We start from the raw sequence: 27,154 nt of genomic DNA, 5'->3' as shown, positions 1-27,154 counted from the left end.
ATTTTGTTGCAACAGGAGCTGCAGAATTAGTGTTTTAATCAAGAAATACTCCAGGGGCCTAAAGGAAAATGGTATTGATGTGAAAATGATGATAAAATAGAATGAATACAGGAGATAGATCCCAACTGCCCTCCCCAGTTTAGGCTGCTGGGGGCTTGAGAAAATCACAGACGGAGGAAACTGTGATTTCTGATTTCCAGTCTGAACTAGGAGCTCAACACATTTGGTGATACCTTCATTTGTCCCTAGACAGCTCTCTGCTGAGTTCTTCTCTTCTTCATCTCCTTTACCTCCACTGTCCCTCACCTCAGCAGCTGACTTTACTGGGACCCTGAACCTTCAGACTGGCCCTGCCTTACTGGCTACTAACTACACTCACTGCTTCTCCTGCCTGCCAACCAGGTCATCTCCACTGTACACAGGCTCCTCCTTTGCTCCCCCCTGAGTGGGCCCCCTTTGAAGGGACCCCCCATCCTCTCCTGGAGGCTGAGCCAGGCTGTATATGGGGGTTTTCCTAACAGCGCTTGAGAATGGCCAGGACCCTTCCATCTAACAATCCTTCTTTTTTATTTAATTTTATTTATTTATTTTTTTTCAACTTTTTATGTTATATTGGAGTATAGTTGATTAACAATGTTGTGTTAGTTTCAGGTGTATAGGAAAGTGATTCAGTTACACCTATTCATGTATCTATTAGTTTTCAAATTCTTTTCCCATTTAGATTGTTACATAATATTGAGCAGAGTTCCTGGTGCTATACAGCACGTTATCTATTTTATATATAGCAGTTTGTTCATGACAATCCGAAACTCCCTAGAACCCTCCAGCCACTGTTGTGTTTCTTCCCTCTTTTCACATCCAACTTCTTGAACGTGTGGTCTGGATTTGTGATCTCCCTTCTGAATCCCCCTTTCACATCACAACCTTCTGGCATGTGGCTCCTCAGCAGTTCCCCTAACCGTTCACACTAAAGTGACCAAGACCTCCTTTTGTTAAATTCAGCATTTATTGAACTCTGCTCGGTATTTCACCTGTTGACCACAGGAGCTGCCCGGGGTGGGGGTGGGGAGGTGGAGTCTCCTCTGATTTTCTCAGGCTCTGGTGATACTCTTGCTGGCTCCGGTGATCTTTCCGTTTGCCTCAAGCGAGCTCAGCAGAAAAGTGGAAATGATTTTAACTGTGAAGTGGACACAACGGGCTTTAAAATATCCCACTCAACCCATGGAAAAATCAGGTGTGTCCTAAGGCCTATAGAAACAGAAGAAATGGCCCAAGATACAGTGAGCCTTTAACAAGTGCTCCGTAGTTCCTCTTATTCTTTATTCCTTCTCCTTTTCCCCAACCCGTTCTCTGCCCTTCTCCACCCCTCGTGCAAATAGCCTCGCTTTTCATTTTATTCTCGCGCACCTTCCCTGGATTCTTGCACGTGCGCCCAACGGCACCGCCCAGAAAACGAACTAGATGCATTGGACAGGGCGTGCACCTGCTGTGGAAATCCGCTGGACTGAGCCTGACCCAGCTTGGACCGAGGATGCCCTCCCACACGGGGGCTCAGGGAGCTCCGCACTCACTAGTCCCGCGCCTCTAGCGGCGGTCCCTGGAAGTCTGAGTCGCAAGGCCCCAGTGGCAGGGACTGACTCACTTGGGAACAGGCTCTGCCATGAGGTCAGTGAGGACGCTCCTCTGCCCAGGCCGTTCGCTCCCCTTGCTAGTCCTGCCCGTGCTCCTGGTTGACTCTCTTGGCAAGGATTTAATTTTTCACCCCGAGTGGGGCTTTGACTCCTATGAAATCACCGTCCCCAAGAAGCTGAGCTTCCATGGAGGGGAGCAGGGTGTGGCCAAGCACGTGTCCTACCTCCTGCAGGTAAAAGGCAAGAACCACGTCCTCCACCTGTGGCCCAAGAGGTTTCTATTGCCCCGGAATCTGCAGGTTTTCTCCTTCACAGAACAGGAGAGGCTCTTGGAGGATCACCGTTATATACCCAGCGACTGCAACCATATGGGCTTGGTTGAAGGAAATCAGGATTCTAAAGCTACTTTAAGTACATGCATGGGGGGTCTCCGAGGCATACTGAAAGTCAATGCCAACCATTACCAAATCGAGCCCCTCAGAGCCTCTTCCAATTTTGAACATGTCATATATCTCCTAAAGAAAGAGGAGGAATTTCCCAATCAGATCTGTGGCTCAACTGATGATGAAACAGTAGAGCAGTTGGCCGAGCATGAGAACAGGGCTAGGATACATGACTTTAGTGAGGCATATATGCACCAAAAGTACTTGGAATTAGCCCTGGTCTTTGATAACAGTAGGTATTTATATTTGAACTCCAAACTTACTCAAGTCATAAATGATGCCATTCTTCTGACTGCAATTGCAGACTCTTACTTTCAAGATGTCCGTACGAGAATACAACTATTAGCTATGGAAGTATGGACAGACAGAGACAAAATAGCACTTAATGCCCCAGTGATATCACAAGTTTTAGGCCAGTTTGTGCAATACAGATCACGTGACCTGAGTCGTCGGATTCCAGCAGATCGGGCACACCTATACCTTAAAAAACAGTTTAGTGGGGCTTCCCTGGTGGCGCAGTGGTTGAGAGTCCGCCTGCCAATGCAGGAGGCACGGGTTCGTGCCCCGGTCTGGAGGATCCCACATGCCGCGGAGCGGCTGGGCCCGTGAGCCATGGCCGCTGAGCCTGCACGTCCGGAACCTGTGCCCCGCAACGGGAGAGGCCACAGCAGTGAGAGGCCCGCGTATGGCAAAAAAAACCCAAAAAACAAACAACAAAAAAACAGTTTAGTGATGCGCTTTCACAGCACTGGGGAAGTGTATGTAGTACATTGCCTTCTGGATCTACACGTTCTATTCCAGATAAAAATATCCTTGGACCTGCCAGTTGGACGACTCATGCTCTGGGCCATAGTGTGGGAATGATCCACGATTACAAATACTGCCAATGTAAGGGTAGGCATAGTTGCATCATGGGCACTGGATGAACTGGGTTTAGTAATTGTAGTTATGCCGAATTTTATTCGCATGTAAGTTCAGGATTAAACTGTCTAACGGATATCCCAGGATTAGGTTATGTGGTAAAGAGATGTGGAAACAAAATTGTGGAAGAGAATGAGGAATGTGATTGTGGTTCAAGAGAGGACTGTAAAGAAGACCCATGTTGTCAGCCAGATTGTAAATTCAAAGAAGGTGCCCTGTAGCACTGGACGTTGCTGTCATAACTGTCAATTTCGTCCATCTGGATATACGTGTCGGGGGGAAGAAAATGAATGTGACCTTGCAGAGCACTGCAGTGGGACCTCAGCATTCTGCCCAAGTGACGCATATAAGCAGGATGGAACTCCGTGCAAGTACAGAGCCCGTTGTGTCAGAAAGGGCTGCCAATCCAGAACTGTGCAGTGTCCAAATATTTTTGGAGCTGATGCCATGGGGGCTCCTCTTCAATGCTACGATGCAGTTAATGTAATAGGTGACCAATATGGGAACTGTGGTATTTTAGGAGTTCGTCAGTATGAGAAGTGTCCCAGAGAAAAGGCATTATGTGGCAGGCTACAGTGTATAAATGTCGAAACCGTCCCTGATATGCAAGATCATACTATTCTAATTTCCACTCACCTGCATGAAGAAAATCTCATGTGCTGGGGCATTGGCTATCATCTAGCCATGGTACCTATGGGGTTACCTGACCTGGATGTGATAAGTGATGGTACCTTCTGTGGTAAGGAGCGGATATGTTTTTAATAGAAATTGTGTGAATAGCTCAGTCCTGAATTTTGACTGTTTGCCTGAGAATTGCAACGGCCGAGGCGTTTGCAACAGTAACAAAAACTGCCACTGCATGTATGTCTGGGCCCCTCCATTCTGTGAGGAGTGGGGGTATGGAGGGAGCGTTGACAGTGGGCCTCCAGGACCCCTAAAGAGGGAGGTGCCCGCCTCACTTCAGGTCGTGTCCATTATGTTAAAGCGCCTGATTTTCTTAATTATCTCAGTGATTGTTGTGCTTTTCAGGAAAATCATAGGAAGCTTATAAATCCAAAGAGAAAGAAACACCACCAATTAACACTGGAGCAGAACAATTCAAGACCAAAATGATCAAGAAACCAAAAAAGCAATCAGGCAATCCACTGTCACTCTATTACACAGGGTCATAAATTGAACAAGCTTCTCATTTATCCAAACACTTCTTCCTTCTTCCTTCAATTTATTTTACCTAATGTTCTTTGAGGTTTTGATCAGTAAATAAAAGGTATTCTTGGTTTGGAAACAAATCAGTGCATTTTTCTTTCCTGCTTCACTTTCCCCTTGGTTTGTGATCAAGTTTTGGATATCCTTAAAAGAATGCCCTAACAGCTTTTCGAACACAGAATGCTGTGCGTTTCATAGAATTACAGTGGATTTCAGAGTAGAGTCCTGTCTCTCAGTTCCCAGCAAACAAAACCATTGTCTGCTTTTCCTTCTGCCTCCTTCATGAAATCCTGTGTGTCTCTGCCCCGTGCTGAACCATAAATGGTAACTACCACATTTTATATATAGAATGCGATAGTTTGCAAGGGGTGTGTGTCCCTCAGTTAAGTATCTTCTGCTGTTATAGTCACTGTATGGTTCACTGTATCTCCGTAGAAGTGTGATCTCTGACTCAGTGTTTGGGTTGACCTCAGCTGGGTTGAGGACTCTAATCTACCGTAACTCTTGCATTGCACCACAGTCTACAAATGATGACAAGGTCTGTCAGTGTCCTGAGGACAAGGATCTTAACAGAATTCTGTGCTTTGGGTTTCTGCTTGCAGGGGCAAGTCTTTTGTGAATGTGTGCTGGGGGACATCTGGCCCCAGGTTTGCCACACCCCTAAGGAGATCAGAGGGGAGTGAGGAATACCTTCCATCCCAAGTACACCCAGGTCTGCCTCCAAGTGTTCTCCCCCACCCTTTTGCCTGGGAGGAGAGGAGGACTGAGTGGCCCCTTCAGAGGAGTCAGTGGCCACTTCTTGCTCAGCGAGGGTCTCGTCACCCCAGACCTGTGTGAGCCCAAGTGTTTTGGTCTTGTTCTGGGCTGAGTCCTCCTGCTGTTCCCTCACCTTCCCCAGGCAGCACTGCAGGTCCACTGTACCCCACCCCAATCTCCTCTTTTCTTAGCCACATAGTTCTTCTAACTAAAGAAGGTGTGGGAGGCTCACAATAAAGAGTGGTCCCCTTGGACTATCTGGGGACTCTTATTACTCAGAGGAGTAACACCGAAATAACCCCATCTTTGTGGTGATCATAATTTTAACATTTTTCAAGCTTGGCCATCATCAGAAAATATCCTAAAAAAAAAGGACATGTGCTTATAGCCTCAATACTGTTAATAGATTTGTCACTTCTCTTTTATGCTCCCCTCCACTAAATTTCACGTTTATTGCTCAGAAGCAGAAATATTTAGATACAAGGTATACCTTGTTTTATTGAGCTTTGCAGTTATGGTTTTGTTTTTGTTTTTGTTTTTTTTACAGATTGGATGTAAAACCCTGTAAAACCCTGCCTCGAGCTAATCTATTGGTGCAATTTTTCCAACAGCTATTGCTCACTTCATGTCTCTGCCACATTTTGGTAATTCTCGCAATATTTCAAACTTTTAAATTATTATTATATTTTTACGATTATCTGTGATCAGTGATCTTTGATGTTACTATTGTAATCGTTTTGTGGCACCACAAACTGTACCCGTATAAGACAGTGAACTTAATAAATACTGTGTATGTCTGGCTACTCCACAGACCCACTGTTACCCCATCTCTCTCCCTCTCCTCAGGGTTCCTCATTCCCTGAGACATAACAATATTGAAATTAGGCCAATTAATAACCCTACAACGACCTCTAAATATTCAAGTGAAAGGAAGAGTCACACATCTCTCGCTTTATATCAAAAGCTAGAAGTGATTAAGTTTAATGAGGAAGGCATGTTGAAAGCTGAGACACACTGAAAGCTGGGCCTCCTACACCAAACAGTTAGTCAAATTATGAATGCAAAGGAAAAGTTCTTAAAGAAAATTAAAATTGCATCTCCAGTGAACACATAAATGATGAGAAAGAGAAACTACCTTATCGCAGATATGGAGAAAATTTTAGTAATTTGGGTAGAAGATTAAACCAGTCACAACATTTCCCTAAGTCAAAGCCTAATCCAGAGCAAGGCCCTAATCTCTTCAATTCTCCAAAGGCTGAGAGAGGTGAGGATGCTGCAGAAGAAAAGTTTGAAGCTAGCAGAGGTTGGTTCATGAAGTTTAAGGAAAGAAGCTGTCTTCATAACATTAAAGTGCAAGGTGAAGCAACAAGTACTGATGTAGAAGTTGCAGCAAGTTATCCAGAAGATCTAGCTAAGATAGGTAATAAAGGTGGCTACACCAAACAACAGATTTTCAATGTAGACAAAACAGCCTTCTGTTGGAAGAAGATGCCACCTAGGACTTTCATAGCTACAGAGGAGAAGTCAATGCCTGCCTTCAAAGCTTCAACGGACAGGCTGAATTTTGTTAGGGGTTAATGTAGCTGGTGACTTTAAGTTGAAGCTAATACTCATTTACCATTCAAAAAGTCCTAGGGCCCTTAAGAATTATATTAAATCTACACTGCCTCTCCTCTATAAATGAAACAACAAAGCCTGGATGATAGCATATCTATTTACAGTGTGGTTTACTGAATATTTAAGCCCACTGTTGAAAACTACTGCTCAGAAAAAAAGATTCCTTTCAAAATATTACTGCTTATTGACAATGCACCTGGTCACCCAAGAGCTTTGCTGGAGATGTACAATGAGATAGATGATGTTTTCATGCCTGCTAACACAAAATCCATTCTGTAGCCCATTGAGCACAGGGGACTCTGCTCAATATTATGTAACAACCTAAATGGGAAAACAATTTGAAAAAGAATAGATACATGTATACATATAACTGAATCACTTTGCGGTACAACTGAAACTAACATGACATTGTTAATCAGCTATACTCCAATATAAAATAAAAAGTTAAAAAAGAAGTAATTTTAACATTCAAGTCTTATTACTTATGAAATGCATTTCATAAGGCTATAGCTGCCATATATATGGATCTGGGCAAAGTAAGTTGAAAATCTTCTGGAAAGGATTCACCATTCTAGATGCCATTTAAGAACGTTTGTGATCCATGGGAAGAGGTCAAAACATCAATATTAACAGAAGTTTGAAAGAAGTTGATTCCAACCTTTATGGATGACTTTGAGAAGTTCAAGACTTCAGTGAAGGAAGTAACTGCATATGTGGTGAAAATAGCACGAGAACTAGAATTAGAAGTGGAGCCTGAAGATGTGACTGAATTGTTGCAATTTCATGATAAAACTTAAATGGATGAGGAGTTGCTTCTTATGGATGAGCAAAGAAAGTAGTTTCTTAACATGGAATCTACTCTTGGAGATGATGCTATGAAGATTGTTGAAATGACAACAGAAGATTCAGAATATTACATAAACTTAGTTGACAAAGCAGTGGCAGAGTTTAAGACAATTGATTCCAATTTTGAAAGATTTACTGTGGGTAAGATACTATCAAGCAGCATTACATGCTACAGAGAAATGATTGATGAAAGGAAGAGTCAATCAGTGTGGCAAAATTCATTCTTTCTTATTTTAAGAAATTGCCACAGCAGCCCCAGCCTTCAGCAGCCACTACCTTGATCAGTCAACCACCATCAGTATTGAGGCAAGACCCTCCGCCAGCAAAAAGATTATGACTCGCTAAATGCTCAGGTGCTCCTTAGCATTTTATAGCAATAAAGTATTTTCTAATTAGGTTTGTACATAATAGACATAATGCTATTGCATACTTAATAGTGTAGTGTAAACATAACTTTTATATTCACTGGGAAACAAAAAAATTCATGTGACTTGCTTTATTGTGATATTTGCTTTATTGCGGTGGTCTGGAACCGAACCCACAATATCTCCAAGGTATGCCTGTGTATGTTTTATGCTTCCATCCTACTAATAAATGTTCTTAGGGTCTTACTTTTCACTCCAATTTGCTTATCAAGGTAATATTTTTGAAGACAACCCCCTTAAAAATGAATTATAGTACTTGCTATTATTACAATCTTTTCACACCTCTACATATGCATATTATTCAGAAAATATAGAAAATGGAAGCTAACATATATTGTGTATCTTCTATGTGACAAGCACTGTTGTACAGATTTTAATATATTGAGTTTGGTCCAGCAAACACATTTTGAGCACCACCCAAGTGCCAAGTGCCCAAGATAGAGATTAAGTCACATCCCTGTTCTTGAGAGTGGCATCTGGCCCACGAACAAATAATTTCCATACAATGAGGGGAATGCTATTACAAAGGAGGGGCTGGTTTAGGGCAGGGTTCACGGATGAGATAAAGCCTGGGATGAATGCACTGAAGGATGAAGAAGAGAGTTAATCATGTACAGACTTTTCAATTTAAAATTCTGTGACATAACTTCCATTGTGCTTCTTAAGCAAATCACCTGAGGCTTTGTAGCTGGCAGAGCTTGTCACAAATATGGAGAATAGATTGCCCAGGAAATGTGGAGAAGGGGAGAGTCCTCTATACCACCTGTCTCCTACATTGGGGATGAGTGGGTGGCCATAAACTCTATTGTCGTCAAGATAAGGGTTTCTCCAGACTGGTTGTAAAAGATAATGAACACCTCCTCGGTGACTCATTTCTTCTCTCACACTGATAGGATTTGTTCCAGTATCGTGGGATATTACAGGGCTTGCTTGCAACAGTACTCATGGTCAATATCTCCATCAAATATAATATGACAATGTCCAGGGCTGTAAAAATTTGCACCCTAGGGGGGCAAGGAGGAACTCTTCAATAGTTTCTTAAAATAATGAGGGGTTTAGGCTGTTTTCTCAGGATTTAGGACTGGAAAACATTTCAAGACTCTCCTCATTATATAATCACTTCAGATTTTTCCACATCCCTCTACCAGACTTTATTTTCACATTCTCTTAAAGCACCTTTTTAAAAAATCTCTTTCTCTGATTATTCCGTTAGGTACTCCCCACTCCCCTGCCCCTGCCTGATTGAGGTTCTTTTTCCATGCCAGTCTAACAGTACTAAAATGTTTAGCTGTGAAAAAGTAATTGACTTTTTTTTTGAATTTCCGAATTTTATTTTATTTTTACACATCAGGTTCTTATTAGTTATCAATTTTATACATATATAAAATATACATATATATGTATGTATATATGTATATGTCAGTCCCAATCTCCCAAATCATCACACCACCACCTCCCCTGCCACTTTCCCCCCTTGGTGTCCATACGTTTGTTCTCTACATCTGTGTCTCTATTTCTGCCCTGCAAACTGGTTCATCTGTACCATTTTTGTAGGTTCCACATATATGCGTTAATACACGATACTTGTTTTTCTCTTTCTGGCTTACTTCACTCTGTATGACAGTCTATAGATCCATTCACATCTATACAAATGACCCAACTTCGTTCCTTTTTATGGCTGAGTAATATTCCCTTATATATATGTACCACATCTTCTTTATCCGTTCATCTGTCGATGGGCATTTAGGTTGCTTCCATGACCTGGCTATTGTAAATAGTGCTGCAATGAACATTAGGGTGTATGTGTATTTTTGAATTATGGTTTTCTCTGGGTATATGCCCAGTAGTGGGATTGCTGGGTCATATGGTAATTCTACATTTAGTTTTTTAAGGAACCTCCATACTGTTCTCCATAGTGGCTGTATCAATTTACATTCCCGCCAACAGTGCAAGAGGGTTCCCTTTTCTGCACACCCTCTCTAGCATTTGTTGTTTGTAGATTTTCTAATGATGCTCATTCTAACTGGTGTGAGGTGATAGCTCATTGTAGTTTTGATTTGCATTTCTCTAATAATTAGTGATGTTGAGCAGATTTTCATGTGCTTATTGGCCATCTGCATGTCTACTTTGGTGAAATGTCTATTTAGATCTTCTGACCATTTTTGGATTGGGTTGTTTGTTTTTAAAATATTGAACAGCATGAGCTATTTATATATTTTGGAGATTAATCTTTTGACCGCTGATTTGTTTGCAAATATTTTCTCCCATTCTGAGGGTTGTCTTTTTGTCTTGTTTATGGTTTCCCTTGCTGTGCAAAAGCTTTTAAGTTTCATTAGGTCCCATTTGTTTATTTTTGTTTTTATTTCCATTTCTGTAGGAGGTAGATCAAAAAAAATCTTGCTGTGATTTATGTCAAAGAGTGTTCTTCCTATGTTTTCCTCTAAGAGTTTTACAGTGTCCAGTCTTACATTTAGGTCTCTAATCCATTTTGACTTTATTTTTGTGTATGGTGTTAGGGAGTGTTCTAAATTCATTCTTTTACATGTAGCTGTCCAGTTTTCCCAACACCACTTATTGAAGAGGCTGTCTTTTCTCCATTGTATATTCTTGCCTCCTTTATCAAAGACAAGGTGACCATATGTGCGTGGGTTTATCTCTGGACTTTCTATCCTGTTCCATTCATCGATATTTCTGTTTTTGTGCCAGTACCATATTGTCTTGATTACTGTAGCTTTGTAGTATAGTCTGAAGTCAGGGAGCCTGATTCCTCCAACTCCATTTCTCTTTCTCAAGATTGCTTTGGCTATTCGGGGTCTTTTGTGTCTCCATACAAATTTTAAGATTTTTTGTTATAGTTCTGCAAAAAATGCCATTGGTAATTTGACAGGGATTCCACTGAATCTGTAGATTGCTTTGAGTAGTATAGTCATTTTCAAAATATTGATTTTTTCCAATCCAAGAACATGTAAATCTCTCCATCTGTTTGTATCACCTTTAATTTCTTTCATCAGTGTCTTATAGTTTTCTGCATACAGGTCTTTTGTCTCCCTAGGTAGGTTTATTCCTAGGTATTTTATTCTTTTTTTTGGTAAGTGGGAGTGTTTCCTTAATTTCTCTTTTGGATTTTTCATCATTAGTGTATAGGAATGCAGGAGATTTCTGTGCATTTTATATCCTGCTACTTTACCAAATTCATTGATTATCTCTAGTAGTTTTCTGGTGGCATCTTTAGGATTCTCTATGTATACTATCATGTCTTCTGTAAACAGTGACAGTTTTACTTCTACTTTTCCATTTTGTATTCCTGTTATTTCTTTTTCTTCTCTGATTGCCATGGCTAGGAATTTCAAAACTATGCTGAATAATAGTGACAAGAGTGGACATTCTTGTCTTGTTCCTGATCTTAGAGGAAATGCTTTCAGTTTTTCACCATTGAGAATGATGTTTGCTGTGGGTTTGTCATATATGGCCTTTATTATGTTGAGGTAGTTTCCCTCTATGCCCACTTTCTGGAGAGTTTTTATGGTAAATGGGTGTTGAATTTTGTCAGAAGATTTTTCTGCATCTATTGAGATGATCATATGGTTTTTATTCAATTTTGTTAATATGGTGTATCACGTTGATTGATTTGCATATATTGAAGAATCCTTGCATCCTTGGGATAAATCTCACTTGATTATGGTGTATGATCCTTTTAGTGTGTTGTTGGATTCTGTTTTGTAGTATTTTGTTGAGGATTTTTGCATATATATTCATCAGTAATATTGGTCTGTAGTTTTGTTTTTTTGCAGTATCTTTGTCTGGTTTTGGTATCAGGGTGATGGTGGTCTCATAGAATGAGTTTGGGAGTTTTCCTTCCTCTGAAATTTTTTGGAAGAGTTTGAGAAGGATGGGTGTTAGCTCTTCTCTAAATGTTTGATAGAATTTACCTGTGAAGCCGTCTGGTCCTGGACTTTTGTTTGTTGGAAGATTTTTAATCACAGTTTCAATTTCATTATTTGTGATTGGTCTGTTCATATTTTCTGTTTCTTCCTGGTTCAGTCTCGGAAAGTTGTGCATTTCTAAGAATTTGTCCATTTCTTCCAGGTTGTCCATTTTATTGGCATAGAGTTGCTTGTAGTAGTCTCTTAGGATGCTTTGTATTTCTGCAGTGTCTGTTGTAACTTCTCCTACATGAATTCATTCTCCTAAATGACTTTCTAATTCATTAGAAATTCATTTCTGATTTTATTGATTTGAGTCCTCTCCCTCTTTTTCTTGATGAGTCTGGCTAATGGTTTATCAATTTTGTTTACCTTCTCAACGAACCAGCTTTTAGTTTTATTGACCTTTGCTATTGTTTTCTTTGTTTCTATTTCATTTATTACAGTCTGATCTTTATAATTTCTTTCCTTCTACTAACTTTGGGTTTTGTTTGTTCTTCTTTCTCTAGTTCCTTTAGGTGTAAAGTTAGATTGTTTATTTGAGATTTTTCTTGTTTCTTGAGGCAGGCTTGTATTGCTATAAACTTCCCTCTTAGAGCTGCTTTTGCTGCATCCCATAGGTTTTGTATCATCGTGATTTTGTTGTAATTTGTCTCTAGGTATTTTTTGATTTCCTCTTTGATTTCTTCAGTGATCTCTTGGTTATTTAATAACGTAGTGTTTAGCCTCCATGTGTTTGTGTTTTTACATTTTTTCCCCTGTAATTCATTTCTAATCTCATAGTGTTGTGGTCAGAAAAGATGCTTGATATGATTTCAATTTTCTTAAATTTACTGAGGCTTGATTTGTGACCCAAGATGTGATCTACCCTGGAGAATGTTCTGTGCGCACTTGAGAAGAAAGTGTAATCTGCTGTTTTTGGATGGAATGTCCTATGAATATCAACCAAATTTAGCTGGTCTATTGTGTCATTTAAAGCTTGTGTTTCCTTATTAATTTTCTGTTTGGATGATCTGTCCATTGGTGTAAGTGAGGTGTTAAAGTCCCCCACTATTATTGTGTTGCTGTCAATTTCCTCTTTTAGAGCTGTTAGCAGTTGCCTTATGTATTGAGGTGCTCCAATGTTGGGTGCATATATATTTATAATTGTTATATATTCTTCTAGGATTGATCCCTTGGTCATTATGTAGTGTCCTTCCTTGTCTCTTGTAATGTTCTTTATTTTAAAGTTTATTTTATCTTGTATGAGTATTGCTATTCCACCTTTCTTTTGATTTCCATTTGCATAGAATATCTCTTTCCATCCCCTCACTTTCGGTCTGTATGTGTCCCTAGGTCTGAAGTGGGTCGCTTGGAGACAGCATATATATGGGTCTTGTTTTTGTATCCATTCAGTGAGCCTGCGTCTTTTGGTTGGAGCATTTAATCCATTCACGTTTAAGGTAATTATTGATATGTATGTTCCTATTACCATTTTCTTAATTGTTAGGGGTATGTTTTTGTAGGTCCTTTTCTTCTCTTGTATTGTAGAGCTGGTGTGGTGGTGCTGAATTCTCTTAGCTTTTGCTTGTCTGTAAAGCTTTTGATTTCTCCGTTAATCTGAATGAGATCCTTGCTGGGTAGAGTAATCTTGGTTGTAGGTTCTTGCCTTTCATCACTTTAAATATATTGTGCCATTCTCTTCTGGCTTGTAGAGTTTCCACTGAGAAATCAGCTGCTAACCTTATGGGGGTTCCCTTGTATGGTATTTATCATTTTTCCCCTATTGTTTTCAATACTTTTTCTTTGTCTTTAGTTTTTGCCTGTTTGATTACTATGTGTCTTGGCATGTTCCTCCTTGGGTTCATCCTGCCTGGGACTCTCTGTGCTTCCTGAACTTGAGTGGCTATTTCCTTTCCCATGTTAGGGAAATTTTTTACTATAATCTCTTTAAATATTTTCTCAGGTCCTTCCTCTCTTCTCCTTGTGGAACCCCTATAATGTGAATGTTGTTGTGTTTAATGTTGTCCCAGAGGTCTCTTAGGCTGTCTTCATTTCTTTCCATTCTTTTTCTTTATTCTGTCCCATGGCAGTGAATTCTACCATTCTGTCTTCCAGGTCACTTATTCATTCTTCTTCTTTTTTTTAATTTTAGAATTTTATTTATTTTTTTATACAGCAGGTTCTTATTAGGTATCCATTTTATATATATTAGTGTATATATGTCAATCCCAATCTCCCAATTCATCACACCACCACCACCCCACCCCTGCCACTTTCTCCCCTTGGTGTCCATACATTTGTTCTCTATATCTGTGTCTCCATTCTTATGCCTCAGTTATTCTGCTATTGATTCCTTCTAGTGTATTTGTCATTTCAGTTATTGTATTTTTCATCTCTGTTTGTTTGTTCTTTAATTCTTCTAGGTGTTTGTTCTTTAATTCTTCTAGGTCTTTGTTAAACATTTCTTGCATATTCTCGATCTTTGCCTCCATTCTTTTTCTGAGGTTCTGGATCATCCTCACCAACATTATTCTGAATTCTTTTTCTGGAAGGTTGCCTATCTCTGCTTCATTTAGTTGTTTTTTCTGGGGTTTTATCTTGTTCCTTTGTCTGGTACATAGCCCTCTGCCTTTTCATCTTGTCTATCTTTCTGTGAATGTGGTTTTTGTTCCCCAGGCTACAAGATTGTAGTTCTTCTTGCTTCTGCTGTCTGCTCTCTCACAAAGTAACTGACTTTTTCAATAAACTTCCAGTAGGCACCAAGGGTAAAGTATGAAACTCCTTATTAGTTAAAATGGGTAGTAGGTGAGTTCCTGTCATCCTAAAGCTGGAGACAATTTTTGCTTGACCTCAAATGATGAAGCAGTGAAAAGCTCTACTATTCAACTCAAAATGGAGTTCATTGGTCATTTGAAGAAGAAGGCAAAGGATCATTGCCATCCAAGGTTCAATCAGGGAAACTGGAGTCAGAAAACATCCTGCAGATATGATGAAGATTTCTAACTGAAGTGTAACCTAGGTGTCAGCTTGGTGATCTAATTAAATTTGACTCAAATCCAAGTTCTATAGCTTTCCTCCAAAACTTCTCACATTTCCTTCAAGTTCTCAGGACTTACTTCTACAGAGTTGCACTCCGTTTCTAAGCTCCCTCAAAAGTAAGAACAAATTCTCTTTTGTTTCATATCAATCTGCTTCTGTAAGAAATCCACTCCAATCCTCTTGATCTTTCCTGTCCAGTGTGGTAGCTACTAACCACATGTAGCTGTTTAAATTTAAATTTAATTGACAAAATTAAATAAAATTTAAAATTCAACTCTTCATTTTCACTAGCCATATTCCAAGTGCTCAATGGCCATATGTGGTTAGTGGCTATTGCATTGATAGCACACTTTAGGACATATCAATCATCGCAGAAAATCTTATGGGGCATTTGTACTAGTGTGTCATGAATTGATGTGTGCTTACTGAATATTTCTGGATATATGTCAAGAGGTCATATTTCTACTTTCCATCAGAAAATTCACTTTGATCTAAACATTTTTAACCACTTTCTCTTTTCAGCAATGTACCATCTGTCTATAGAGATATATCAGTGTACATGCTTCCACTTGAAGGAGTTTCTTAGGAAGCAAAGTAGAATCATCACATAGATGACAATAAGATGCTTTCAAGTGGGTTTAGAGCATGAATTTTTCCAAGAGAAGAAGTAAAACATTTCTCCCTGAGAAAGTGGTAAATGTCAAAAAACCAACAAAAAACAAGCAACAAAAAAAAGTTAAGTGAAGCTTTTTTCTGGGAAAAAGAAAGATATGAGTGAGCTTGTTTGTTCTCTAGAAGAAAACATCTAAGAAGAAAAGGGGCAGGTTTGGAAGCAACTACTCTTTCTTAGGTCACTGGTCAGATTAGCACTAAAACCTCCTCAGCATAAGGTTATAGAGATGAGGTAGGCATGATCCCAGACCTGAAGTAGCTAAAAGATTTATTATGAATCAGGCAGAAAACAGAATTTAAATATAGGTATGTGCTCTTCACTAAGTGATGCTGGGAAAACTGGGCAGCTACATGTAAAAGAATGAAATTAGAACACTCCCTATCACCATACACAAAAATAAACTCAAAATGGATTAAAGACCTAAATGTAAGGCCAGACACTATAAAATTCTTAGAGGAAAACATAGGCAGAACACTCTATGACATAAATCACAGCAAGATCCTTTATGACTCACCTCCTAGAGAAATGGAAATAAAAACAAAAATAAACAAATGGGACCTAATGAAACTTAAAAGCTTTTGCACAGCAAAGGAAACCATAAACAAGACAAAAAGACAACCCTCAGAATGGGAGAAAATACTTGCAAATGAAGCAACTGACAAAGGATTAATCTCCAAAATATACAAGCAGCTCATGCAGCTCAATATCAAAAAACCAAACAACCCAATCCAAAAATGGGCAGAAGACCTAAATAGACATTTCTCCAAAGAAGACATACAGATGGCCAACAAACACATGAAAGGATGCTCAACATCATTAATCATTAGAGAAATGCAAATCAAAACTGCAATGAGGTATCACCTCACATCAGTCAGAATGGCCATCACCAAGAAATCTACAAACAATAAATTCTGGAGAGGGTGTAGAGAAAAGGGAACCCTCTTGCACTGTTGGCGGGAATGTAAATTGATACAGCCACTATGGAGAACAGTATGGAGGTTCCTTAAAAAACTAAAAATAGAACTATCATACAACCCAGCAATCCCACTACTGGGCATATACCCTGAGAAAACCATAATTCAAAAAGAGTCATGTACCACAATGTTCATTGCAGTTCTATTTATAACAGCCAGGACATGGAAGCAAACTGAGTGTCCATTGACAGATGAATGGATAAAGAAGATGTGGCACATATATACAATAGAATATTACTCAGCCATAAAAAGAAATGAAATTGAGTTATTTGTAGTGAGGTGGATGGACCTAGGGTCTGTCATACAGAGTGAAGTAAGTCAGAAGGAGAAAAACAAATATTGTATGCTAACACATATATATGGAATCTTAAAAAAAATGGTTCTGAAGAACCTAGGGGCAGGACAGGAATAAAGACACAGACATAAAGAATGGACTTGAGGACACGGGGAGGGGGAAGGGAAAGCTGGAACGAAGTGAGAGAGTGGCACTGACATATATACACTACCAAATGTAAAATAGATAGCTAGTGGGAAGCAGCCGCATAGCACAGGGAGATCAGTTCGGTGCTTTGTGACCACCTAGAGGGGTGGGATAGGGACGGTGGGAGGGAGATGCAAGAGGGAGGACATATAGTGATATATGTATATGTATAGCTGATTCACTTTGTTATAAAGCAGAAACACAGCATTGTAAGGCAATTATACTCCAATAAAGATGTTTTTAAAAAAAGATAAATACATAGTATGAATAAACTGCTTATCATAGTGCCTGACAGCAAGAAAGCACTTTGTACATGGAAGCTGGTGATAGTGGTAGCAGAAGTACCAACAGTGGCATTGTTACTGACCAGGGTTCTTGGCTTCCTTAATCAATAGAAATTCATCAGAGGCCAGACAAGAAATTCAGGCAAGGCTTTATTAGGGACCCTGCTGCAGCAGGGGGTAGCGGAGAACAAACAACAGGTCCCCTTGCTTGCTCGCTCCCTGAGTGGGGGCGAGCTTGTTCCTTACATGCGGTGAGGGTAGGGGTGTGTCCAGGGGTTGGGCTAGAGGGGTGGCTTAGGTGTTTTGCTCACCCCTTGGGTGGTGTTGTGTACAAGGGGCATGTGCAGTACCCTGCTTTTGCTCCTGACCCCCTGCTTTTGCTCCATGCTCTTCAAAAGTGGCAGTTGGGTTTTTTGGTCTCTTTGTATCTTTTGTCCAGAATTTGCCCCAACTGTGCATGCACATAGTTATTTTTAATCCCATACAGTTTCTTTGTATTTTGTTGCTTGAGGAGAGGTGTGTCAAGGTGCAAGCATTGCAGCACCGCAGCAAAGGGTCCCAGATCCCAGCCTGTCTCAGCATAAAGGCGTTCTTTTTATTTAACATCAAATGATGTTTGTATTTCTAAAGGTGGTAGAAGATGAGGTATTTAAGCACATGAGTGTCTATGTTGTTTGTTCCTAGTACATTTGATGTACCACTTTGTTACCAAACCCAGGTTCGGTTGCTTCTTGCACAAGAGCCAATAATTCGAGAGGCAAGTGTCAGTAGAAAGGAAAGGTGCTTTAATCAGAAAAGCCAGTAATCTAGGGAGAAGGTGGGCTTGTGTCCAGAGACCAACTCTGAAGATTCTGCTCAGCCATGACAGTTTTGAAAGGAGAAAAAGAAGGAAGAATCTCAATGAATCATTGACAGAGGAAGTTGGATTCTGCATCATTCCCCATTGCTTGCAGACTGGCTGACTCTTCAGATGTTACCTTGCCTGCGTGGTCAGACTGCAGGATTGCTAAGGGGACTGTTGAGAATAGAGAGCTTGTCATTTTTTAACTGCTTCATTCTTACTTCTTACTTCTTTTTATCTAGGAAAAGAATCAGCAAGTTAGACAAGACACGGTGTGCATTCAAGAGAGCATAAGTCAGGAGTTAGGTTAAATTGCCTAGTGAGCTCTTTCCTCTAATTAAGTTCTTTTAAGGTTAAAGGGGAACAGAAATGGGCAAACAGGAAAGGGGCAAAAGAGCTGTTTTCACCTTGAAACCTTGCCTGCTGTGCCTCAGCTGGGTTAGTCAATGTCCACCATTCACAGGTACAAAGCATAGCACAAGCAAAGGATCTATGTCAGTAATGAGTGTCGTGTTCCAAGATAGAACTGGGGCTTCTGCACCGGAAGCTGTGTCTCAATAGGGCCACAAGACCAGGTTGTGAGCACTTTTAAATGTCAAACTGAGCGGAGAGCTTATCTGAAAGCAACAGGAAGCCCCTGGAGATTTATAGGCAAGGAATGAAGTAGAACAGAAGAGTGGGGCAAGCAAGTGACAACAGTGTCATCTCAGTAGGGAGAGAGGAAATGCTATGTGACCACAAAAATGTCTGTGAACATGCACTGGGGGTAGAAAGACCCCTGTACCCACCAAGAGCATTGGAGTGCAGTCACACTGGCACAAAGTCCAAATTTCCTAGCTTGGCATCCCCTTCATCATCTGGGTCCTCTGTGTTTCCAGACATCTCCGCTTCTTCAGAAACCTCAGTTTCAGTGATGTGGCCCGTTCACCAGCCCACTAGCCAGAGGAGCGTGTGCCTTTCTTGATCATAGCTTCCCTGGCTTCTGGGCCCTGAATGTCTCCTTCTCTTCTACAGTGCTTGCTTGCCAGATGCCCTACAGTTAAGGCAAACGTAAGTGCTTGCTCTTGCTGCCACCATTCCTCTGCTCATCCGCCCCCTTCGCCTAAAATGTTGCCCTCCCCTTGCTACTGACTTTCAGCCCCCCTATTCTCAAGTTCCAGACAAGTTGCCATCTAACCTGTCCTGCATCCCCCTAGCCAAAACACCACTCCCTCCTTGTAATACCTAAAACTACCAATTTATGCCCCTCATCCACTCTTGTGAGGTCTTGAATTATAGCTGTTTGATCGTGCTACCAGTGTGGGAATTCTGCTAGTTGCTGAGGATGTCTGTTCCAATTATGTATTCCATAACCAGGGAGATTACTGCAGGATGGGCTTGGGGACACACTGGGTCCACTGTGAAGTAGTCCTGAGCTAAAACACCATTGATCACCCGACCTCCATAAACCCCTACTCTGACTGGCAGACCACAGTGATGTTTGGGGTCTCCTGGAATTAGTGTCAGTTCAGAGCCAGTGTCCAGTAATCCTCAAAGAGCTGATTACCTCCTTTCCCCCAATGCACAGTTACTCTGGTAAAAGCCCACAGCCCCTTTGGAGAAGGCTACGAGAGAGATTAACAGTATAAAGATTCGGCAGCAGGGAGGGATCCTTCCTCCAGGGCACTTAGCCTTCCCTCCGTTCAAGGGGAGCCAGGTCTTAAACTGGCTCAAGTGTGGGAATTGCTTCCTTTTGCCATCATAACTTGTAATTGCCTTTTGTTTGTGCGCAGCCATCATCCTGAGATCTAGCTGTGCTACTGGATGGTTTTACTACAAGTCCTGTTGCTAGGGATACTTCCAGAAGCTGAAGAACTGGTCTGATGCTGAGGTAAGAAATCTGGCCCTTGCTTGGAGAGGCTTCTCTAAAGCAAGGAGCCACCCAAAGCTCCAGGTATCATTCAACTCAGAGCCAAGGGTCCTTCCTTGGCATCCTGAGAAGTAACCTGGCTGGTGAAATGGAGAGTAGAGGGTTATGTGCTCAACTCCTTTAATTGTGTAAGCATTGATGGAGCATGTGCTATAGGCCCAGACCCTGGATGGGCTGCAAAGACATGAGGATGAGCAAGGAACAGCCTGCCCTCAAGGAGTTCACTGTCAGGGAGAAAGACAGAAAGACATAAATCCAAAGACGATGAGATGAGGAACTCACAGAAAGAACAACTGAATTGCCATACAAGATTTACCAGCAAGAGAGCCGTGTGTAGACAGCCTCAGAGCCACCTGACGGAGAGCGAAGCATTCCAGACAAATGCAAGGCCTCACTGTCTCCATAACCCAACAAATGTATTGGTTCTATTTCACTGAGGCTTTTCTAAGAGATACCCACATAGCCAGTCAGACTGAGTTACCTCAGAGTGTTGGGAGTCGTGCTGCTGTGTCTCTCAATTGTGGTTGTTAAACTGAAGTCACTGACCGGGAAGTTATGTGGGGAAATGAGGTGTGATCTGGGCCCAGAATGGCCTCAGAATCCCTGTAAATCAATAACTCAGAATGAGGAAGCACCTATCATGTGATAGCTACTGAGGATGCAAAGATCTTTTCTGGCCTTAAAAAGTGCAGAACTGGGCTTCCCTTGTGGCACAGTGGTTGAGAATCTGCCTGCCAATGCAGGGGACACAGGTTCGAGCCCTGGTCTGGGAAGATCCCACGTGCCACGGAGCAACTAGGCCCGTGAGGCACAACTACTGAGCCTGCGCACCTGGAGCTTGTGCTCCATAACAAGAGAGGCCGCGACAGTGAGAGGCCCGCGCACCGTGATGAGGAGTGGCCCCCGCTCGCCGCAACTGGAGAAAGCCCTCGCACAGAAACGAAGACCCAACACAGCCAAAAATAACTAAATAAATAAAATAAAATTTAAAAAGTGCAGAACTGATGCAAGATTGTGACATTTAAACAAAAAATTGCAATGCAGTATGAGCATAAGCGACTTTCCCAAGATTACACCGAGAATAACCAGCAGAGCAAACCCAGGGAAGTTGGCCCCAATGCAATGCTTTCCTAAGCAGATGTGAATGATAGCAAAAAATAAAAAAAGAGCCAAACACAGAAAGGGCCTCCCGGATTCTGTCCACTGAAAGAAGAAAAAGCTCATGGACAGCAGTGGACTTCTCCTCAGTTCTTGGGAAGCAACTTGGAGAAATCCTGGACAGATGTTTGTACTGCCTGTCCCTGGAGAGTCCAACACTAATCCTACCAAAACAAAGAAGAAGACATCTGGAGGGCTTTGGAATAATATAGACCTGAGTTTAAATCACGCTCTGCCACACATTAGTTGCAGCTCTACCTCGCTTTACCAGTTTTCTTCTGTAAAATGGGGATAACACTTTTATCCCATGGGGTTGTTGGGAGGATTCATGAAAAGAACTTGCAAAAAGCCTGTGGCACATGGTGGATGCTCAATTCAGGTTTTCAAGGCAAAAACGATCCACATGATTGATACCAAGCCTTACTTAGCACAGTTAACCACTCCTGAACCAGAGTGCAGAGAAGGTGCCAGGAAGGACCGGAGAAATTGACACCATGGCTGCTGTGCTCCTTGGTTCCTAGCTGGCATCTTAGTTCACAAGACTCTTGGAGGTGATGGAGGTGGCAGTTAAAACGACAGGAAGACCCGATCTTGGACAGAAGAGGCAGCGTTCTGAGTTCTAGCTGTGTGAACTGACAGGAAAGGGAAACATCATTTAAACAGACGGAGCCTGTTGCCTCTTCTGTCCCAGGAATCTTTTGTAACTGGTGCACTCACTACACATTGACTGGTAATCCAGCTTCCATGCATCACAAATTTAAAAGTCAAATGAAATTACAGGTATATGGATGGACCTAGAGTCTGCCATACAGAGTGAAGTAAGTCAGAAGGAGAAAAACAAATACCATATGCTAACACATATATATGGAATCTTAAAAAAAAATGGTTCTGAAGAACCTAGGGGCAGGACAGGAAGAAAGACGCAGACGTAGAGAGTGGACTTGAGGACACAGAGAAGGGGAAGGGTAAGCTGGGACGAAGTGAGAGAGTGGCATGGACATATATATACTACCAAATGTAGAATAGCTAGTGGGAAGCAGCCGCATAGCACAGGGAGATCAGCTGGGTGCTTTGTGACCACCTAGAGGCCTGGGATAGGGAGGGTGGGAAGGAAACTCAAGAGGGAGGAGATATGGTGATATATGTACATGTATAGCTGATTCACTTTGTTATACAGCAGAAACTAACACAACACTGTAAAGCAATTATACTCCAATAAAGACGTTAAAAAATAAAATTGAAATTAAAATTAAAAAAAGAAATTACGGGTATAAAAACATTCTGGTATTATCAACTGGTTGGTAAATTATCATTAAGCAGTCACCACATCTAATCCTGAGCAAGTTCAAAGGCAAACATGAGAGTAGCAACCACAGCCAAAACCATGTTTTTATTAAATTAATTTGTGTTATTATGTAGGCAGATCCTGTAACACAACCCCCAAAGAGCATAAAGTATATAGCTCTGTCTAGCTATAAAATGTGCATATATAAAATGATTTCTTTATTTGGGCAGTAAGTGTCTTGTTAGAGAACAGCACATTTTACAGTCAGTGGTTTCTTAGGTTTGTTGAAGTGCAGTATTATAATGTAAAATTATAATAATTCTATCCTCCTAACAACTCCCTTGTGTAGCCCTAATTATCTCCTCTATTTACAGATAAGGAAGAGAGGTGAAGTGACTTGTCAAGGTCACATACACTAAAAACAGGCAAGACCAGGACCCCAGGCACTTCCACTGACCCTAAAGCTCGTGCCCTTGCCTCGAGCTGCCTCCCCCTCTGAGGCCTGACACCTGTGACAGTTGTGTTTTCTCCCAAGGTGACAGGAAGTCTTCTGTGGGGCTTAGATCCCAAGGGGAGGTGGGGGCTGTGTGTGCCCATGTTGCCTGGTGCTCTAGGGTTCTGAAGTGAGGGCCGTGCTTTTCTTTTTTTTCTAATTTTTATTGAAATACAGTTGATTTACACTGTTGTGTTAGTTTCAGGTGTACAGCAAAGTGATTCAGTTTTACATATATATACATATATATATTCTTTTTTAGATTATTTTTTCTCATAAGTTATTACAAGATATTGAGCTCCCTGTGCTATACAGTAGGTCCTTGTTGGTTATCTATTTTACATATAGTAGTGTGTATATATTAATCCCAAGCTCCTAACTTATCCCTCCCCCACCCTTTCCCCTTTGGTAACCATAAGTATGCTTCCTAACTCTGTGAGTCTATCTCTGTTTTGTAAATAAGTTCATTTGTATCATTTTTTTAGATTCCACATACAAGAGATATCATATGATATTTGTCTTTGTCTGACTTCGGTTAGTATGATAATCTCTAGGTCCACCTATGTTGCTGCAAATGGCACTATTTCATTTTTTTTTTACGGCTGAGTAATATTCCATTGTGTATACATACCACATCTTCTTTATCCATTCCTCTGTCGATGGATATTTAGGTTGTGGGCTGTGCTTTTAAACTTCACATCTCCTCCTTGCCCTCAGCTCGAGTGTCAGTCGTATGGAAACGGAGCCCACCTGGCGTCTATCCTGAATTTAAAGGAAGCCAACACCATAGCAACGTACATAGGTGGCTGTCAAAGAAACAAGCCCATATGGATCTACCTGCATGACCTGCAGAAGGTAACCTCAGACTTGGCCCACAAATGGCCCCTTGGGAAAGCCAGGTAGATAGCCCCTCTCTGGGAAACAGCCCCAGGCCTACTGACACACAACAGGTTTTCTTCAGTCACCTGCCTCCGATTGATAGAGGCCAAAGCTTCAAGGTTAGGGAGGAAACAGTTTCCTCCACTTACAGACCTATCTAATTAAAGTTCTCCCACATCTTTGAACACAAAATTGCCAGCTCTTCAGAGCCTTTACAAAGAATTTTGTGGGGCTTCCCTGGTGGCGCAGTGGTTGAGAGTCTGCCTGCCGATGCAGGGGACGCAGGTTCGTGCCCCGGTCCAGGAAGATCCCACATGTCACGGGGCAGCTGGGCCCGTGAGCCACGGCCACTGAGCCTGTGCTTCCAGAGCCTGTGCTCCGCAACGGGAGAGGCTGCAACAGCAAGAGGCCCGCGTACCGCAAAAAAAAAAAAAAAAAGTTTGTGTAAGTATGTATGGGTATATACAAATAAACACACACACACACACACACACAGACCCGTTAGGAGACCAAGCTTAGTTAAACCCCCATTAGATCTTGAGTTAAAGTTGGAAACTTTCAGCTAAGCTTTTTGCTAGATGCTATCATGTTTTTTATGTTATCCTAAACTTTCTTCACTGGTCCCTCATTTTACCCACCTCAATACCTCATAGTAAGAAATGACATGTAAGGTTGCTGAGGTCTCTATGCGGGATCTGCAGTTTACAGATTCTTTGTGGGACTTCTATGTTAACCCAAAAAACCACAAAGAATACAAGGAGAAAACCCCCAGACTTTCTGTTTCTTTCTTTTTTTTTTTTTTGCGGTACGTGGGCCTCTCACTGTTGTGGCCTCTCCCGTTGTGGAGCACAGGCTCCGGACTTCCCGGACCGGGGCACGAACCCGAGTCCGCTGCATTGGCAGGCGGACTCTCAACCACTGCGCCACCAGGGAAGCTCGACTTTCTGTTTCTTGATAAACTTTGCCATAGATGTTACATATATTTTATACAATGAATTTTACATTTTTATATATTCACATTGCTATCAATCAGAGCTCTCTCATTCAGAGATAGGATAAATAGTTACATCAATTTCTACCAGATTTTTTTTGTAATTTAATTTTTTTACCTTCATGACTGAGGCTAATAAGCAGTCTAACAAATTGTGCGATGTCTCTAGTTATCAAAGAAATGCAAATTAGAATAACAATGTAATTTGACATCAGATTATTAGACTTTTGCTTTGTCTTAATGAATAATATTTTTAAGGATAAGGAGAAATTTCCCAGTAAATGAGGATGTAAATTCCTACAACTGAACTGTTTTTGGAAAGCAGTTTGGCAATAAATATCAATAACCTCAAAATATTCATGCCCTTTGGCCATTAATTCTACTTCTGGGATGCTAGCTTTAAAGAATAATTTTAAGTACAGAAACAGCTTTGCAAATAAAGTGGTTCATAGCAGTATTCTTAGCAATAATTGTAAATTGGAAACAATGTAAACATCAATCAATAAGAGAATTAGTAAGGTAAATTATGGTGCATTCTTACCATTAAAAAATGTTTGGAATGCAAGATGCTACACAATTGAATATATATTTTAAAGGCCACCACATTTTTCAGTATATAAAACTATTGTGATAGACAAAAATGATTGCACCAAAAGTAAATATAGTAAAAGATTAGTAATGTTTTCCTCCTAGAGATTAAACGGAGTGACTTTCTTATTTTCCCGTCTTTACACATTTCTGTGCTTTCCCAGTTTTTACAATGAGAACCATGTTTTACATGGGTCTGGGCTGTGAGCAGGTGGGCAGGCTGATGTGTACATGTCTCCCGTCTCCTGTCATTTGCAGGGGCAACAGTGGACGTGGCTCGGTGGGGCCACGTATATTTACAGAACTCTGTCTGGCAAGTCCGTGGGTGGGAACAAGTACTATGCTGAGATGAACGCCATGAACAGTAAGTTCTATTGCATCTCTTGCCAAATCGCGGCTCCTTCCCTTTCCCATTGAGAGCAAAGATGCACATTGACGCCTCTTTGCTCCATTTCACACCAGCAACTCTTTTTTTTTTTTTTTTTTTTTTTTTTTTTGCGGTACGCGGGCCCCTCCTTGTTGTGGCTTCTCCCGTTGCGGAGCACAGGCTCCGGACGCGCAGGCTCAGCAGCCATGGCTCACGGGCCCAGCCGCTCCGCGGCATGTGGGATCTTCCCGGACCGGGGCACGAACCCACGTCCCCTGCATCGGCAGGCGGACTCTCAACCACTGCGCCACCAGGGAAGCCCGAACACCAGCAACTCTTTTTTCCTACAAGGCAACGGCCTTGTCGCAGACATTATTTACCGACCATTTTACAATCTTTGCCATATCACCGTACCAGCGGTTCAGTTATCAATATATTCTTTAAATCCACTCACTTTTTTCTTTCTTTTCTTTTGATTTTTAATAACTCATTTTTAAATTGAAGCATAGTTGATTTACAATGCTGTGTTAATTACTCCTGTGCAGCAAAGTAATTACGTTCACTTTTCTTCTTAAATATGTTTATCTTAAAATTCTGTTACATACCATGAGGGGGAAATATGTCACATCTGGGGAAAACCAGGCTACAGGGAGTAAATATATGTGACTCCTTTCTGGCTTCTTTATAGTTAGGGTTCCGCGTGAGCCCTGGAAACCTCGCCTTTGCCTGGGTTATTTCCTCATTTGTTTCTCTGAGGATGCAGTGCCTGGAACCTCGGCTGCAGGCTGCACACAGTCTCTGCAGCCTCATTTCTCTTGCCTGCCTTCATTCTTTGCTTTTGTTTTGTTTTTTTTTAAGTCTTTGCTTTTTTAATGCTAATAAGCTAGGGTTTTCAGCCTTGGTACAAATGACATTTGGGGGTGGACAATGCTTTGTCTTGGGGCCTGTCCTCTGCATTGTAGGTTGAACATACCCTAGTCACTAACCAGCAGATGCCAGTAGCATCCACACAGACACAGGCTGTTACAACAAAAAGTGTCTTCAGACTTTGCTAAATGTCCCCTAGGGGGACAAAATCACTCCTATTTGAGAACCACAGCTAATAAGTGATATGAAAAGAAAACAGAATGTCAAAGATCAAAAGCACACTTGATATGAAAGAGAACATCCCAGTGGGTTTAAAAAGTCATCACAGTGTCACTAAGACTCCCCCACTAGCCAGGGGGTGGGTCAGGGACACAGCCTGGACTGAGGACTCAGATACTGGGGCTCAGGTGGAAAGGGATGTGGAACAGGGTTTACTGTTGTCTGAGGAATAAAGCTTATATGCACAAAAGAGTGAGAAAACTTTCTGACAGCAAAGGATGAATGATGGCCATGTGGAGACAACCTCTGAGGCAGAGCTCTAGGTAAACCCTCAGAGGTAAGTGGGTCATATCACA

At 41.3% G+C, this 27,154-nt stretch overlaps 2 protein-coding genes across 2 annotated transcripts in view; both read left to right on the top strand.

Moving 5' to 3' along the window:
* The first annotated feature begins 1,660 nt into the window (after window positions 1-1,660).
* ADAM30 (ADAM metallopeptidase domain 30) lies at window positions 1,661-4,167 on the top strand. Its single transcript, XM_067710321.1, is given in 5 exon segments — window positions 1,661-2,584; window positions 2,800-3,209; window positions 3,211-3,751; window positions 3,753-4,039; window positions 4,041-4,167. Coding segments are annotated over 5 exon segments (2,289 nt in total).
* Window positions 4,168-7,422: 3,255 nt separating this feature from the next.
* Window positions 7,423-27,154, top strand: part of REG4 (regenerating family member 4) — a 37,782-nt gene continuing 18,050 nt past the window's right edge. The window contains 4 exon segments of the mRNA XM_067710308.1: window positions 7,423-7,561; window positions 19,815-19,912; window positions 23,605-23,742; window positions 25,604-25,709. Of these exon segments, the coding sequence (XP_067566409.1) occupies window positions 7,423-7,561; window positions 19,815-19,912; window positions 23,605-23,742; window positions 25,604-25,709 (481 nt within the window).

Source organism: Pseudorca crassidens, chromosome 2, assembly GCF_039906515.1.
Source record: "Pseudorca crassidens isolate mPseCra1 chromosome 2, mPseCra1.hap1, whole genome shotgun sequence".
Taxonomy (NCBI): domain Eukaryota; kingdom Metazoa; phylum Chordata; class Mammalia; order Artiodactyla; family Delphinidae; genus Pseudorca; species Pseudorca crassidens.
Note: the sequence above shows the minus strand (reverse complement) of the source record. Positions and strands in the feature narration are given on the sequence as shown.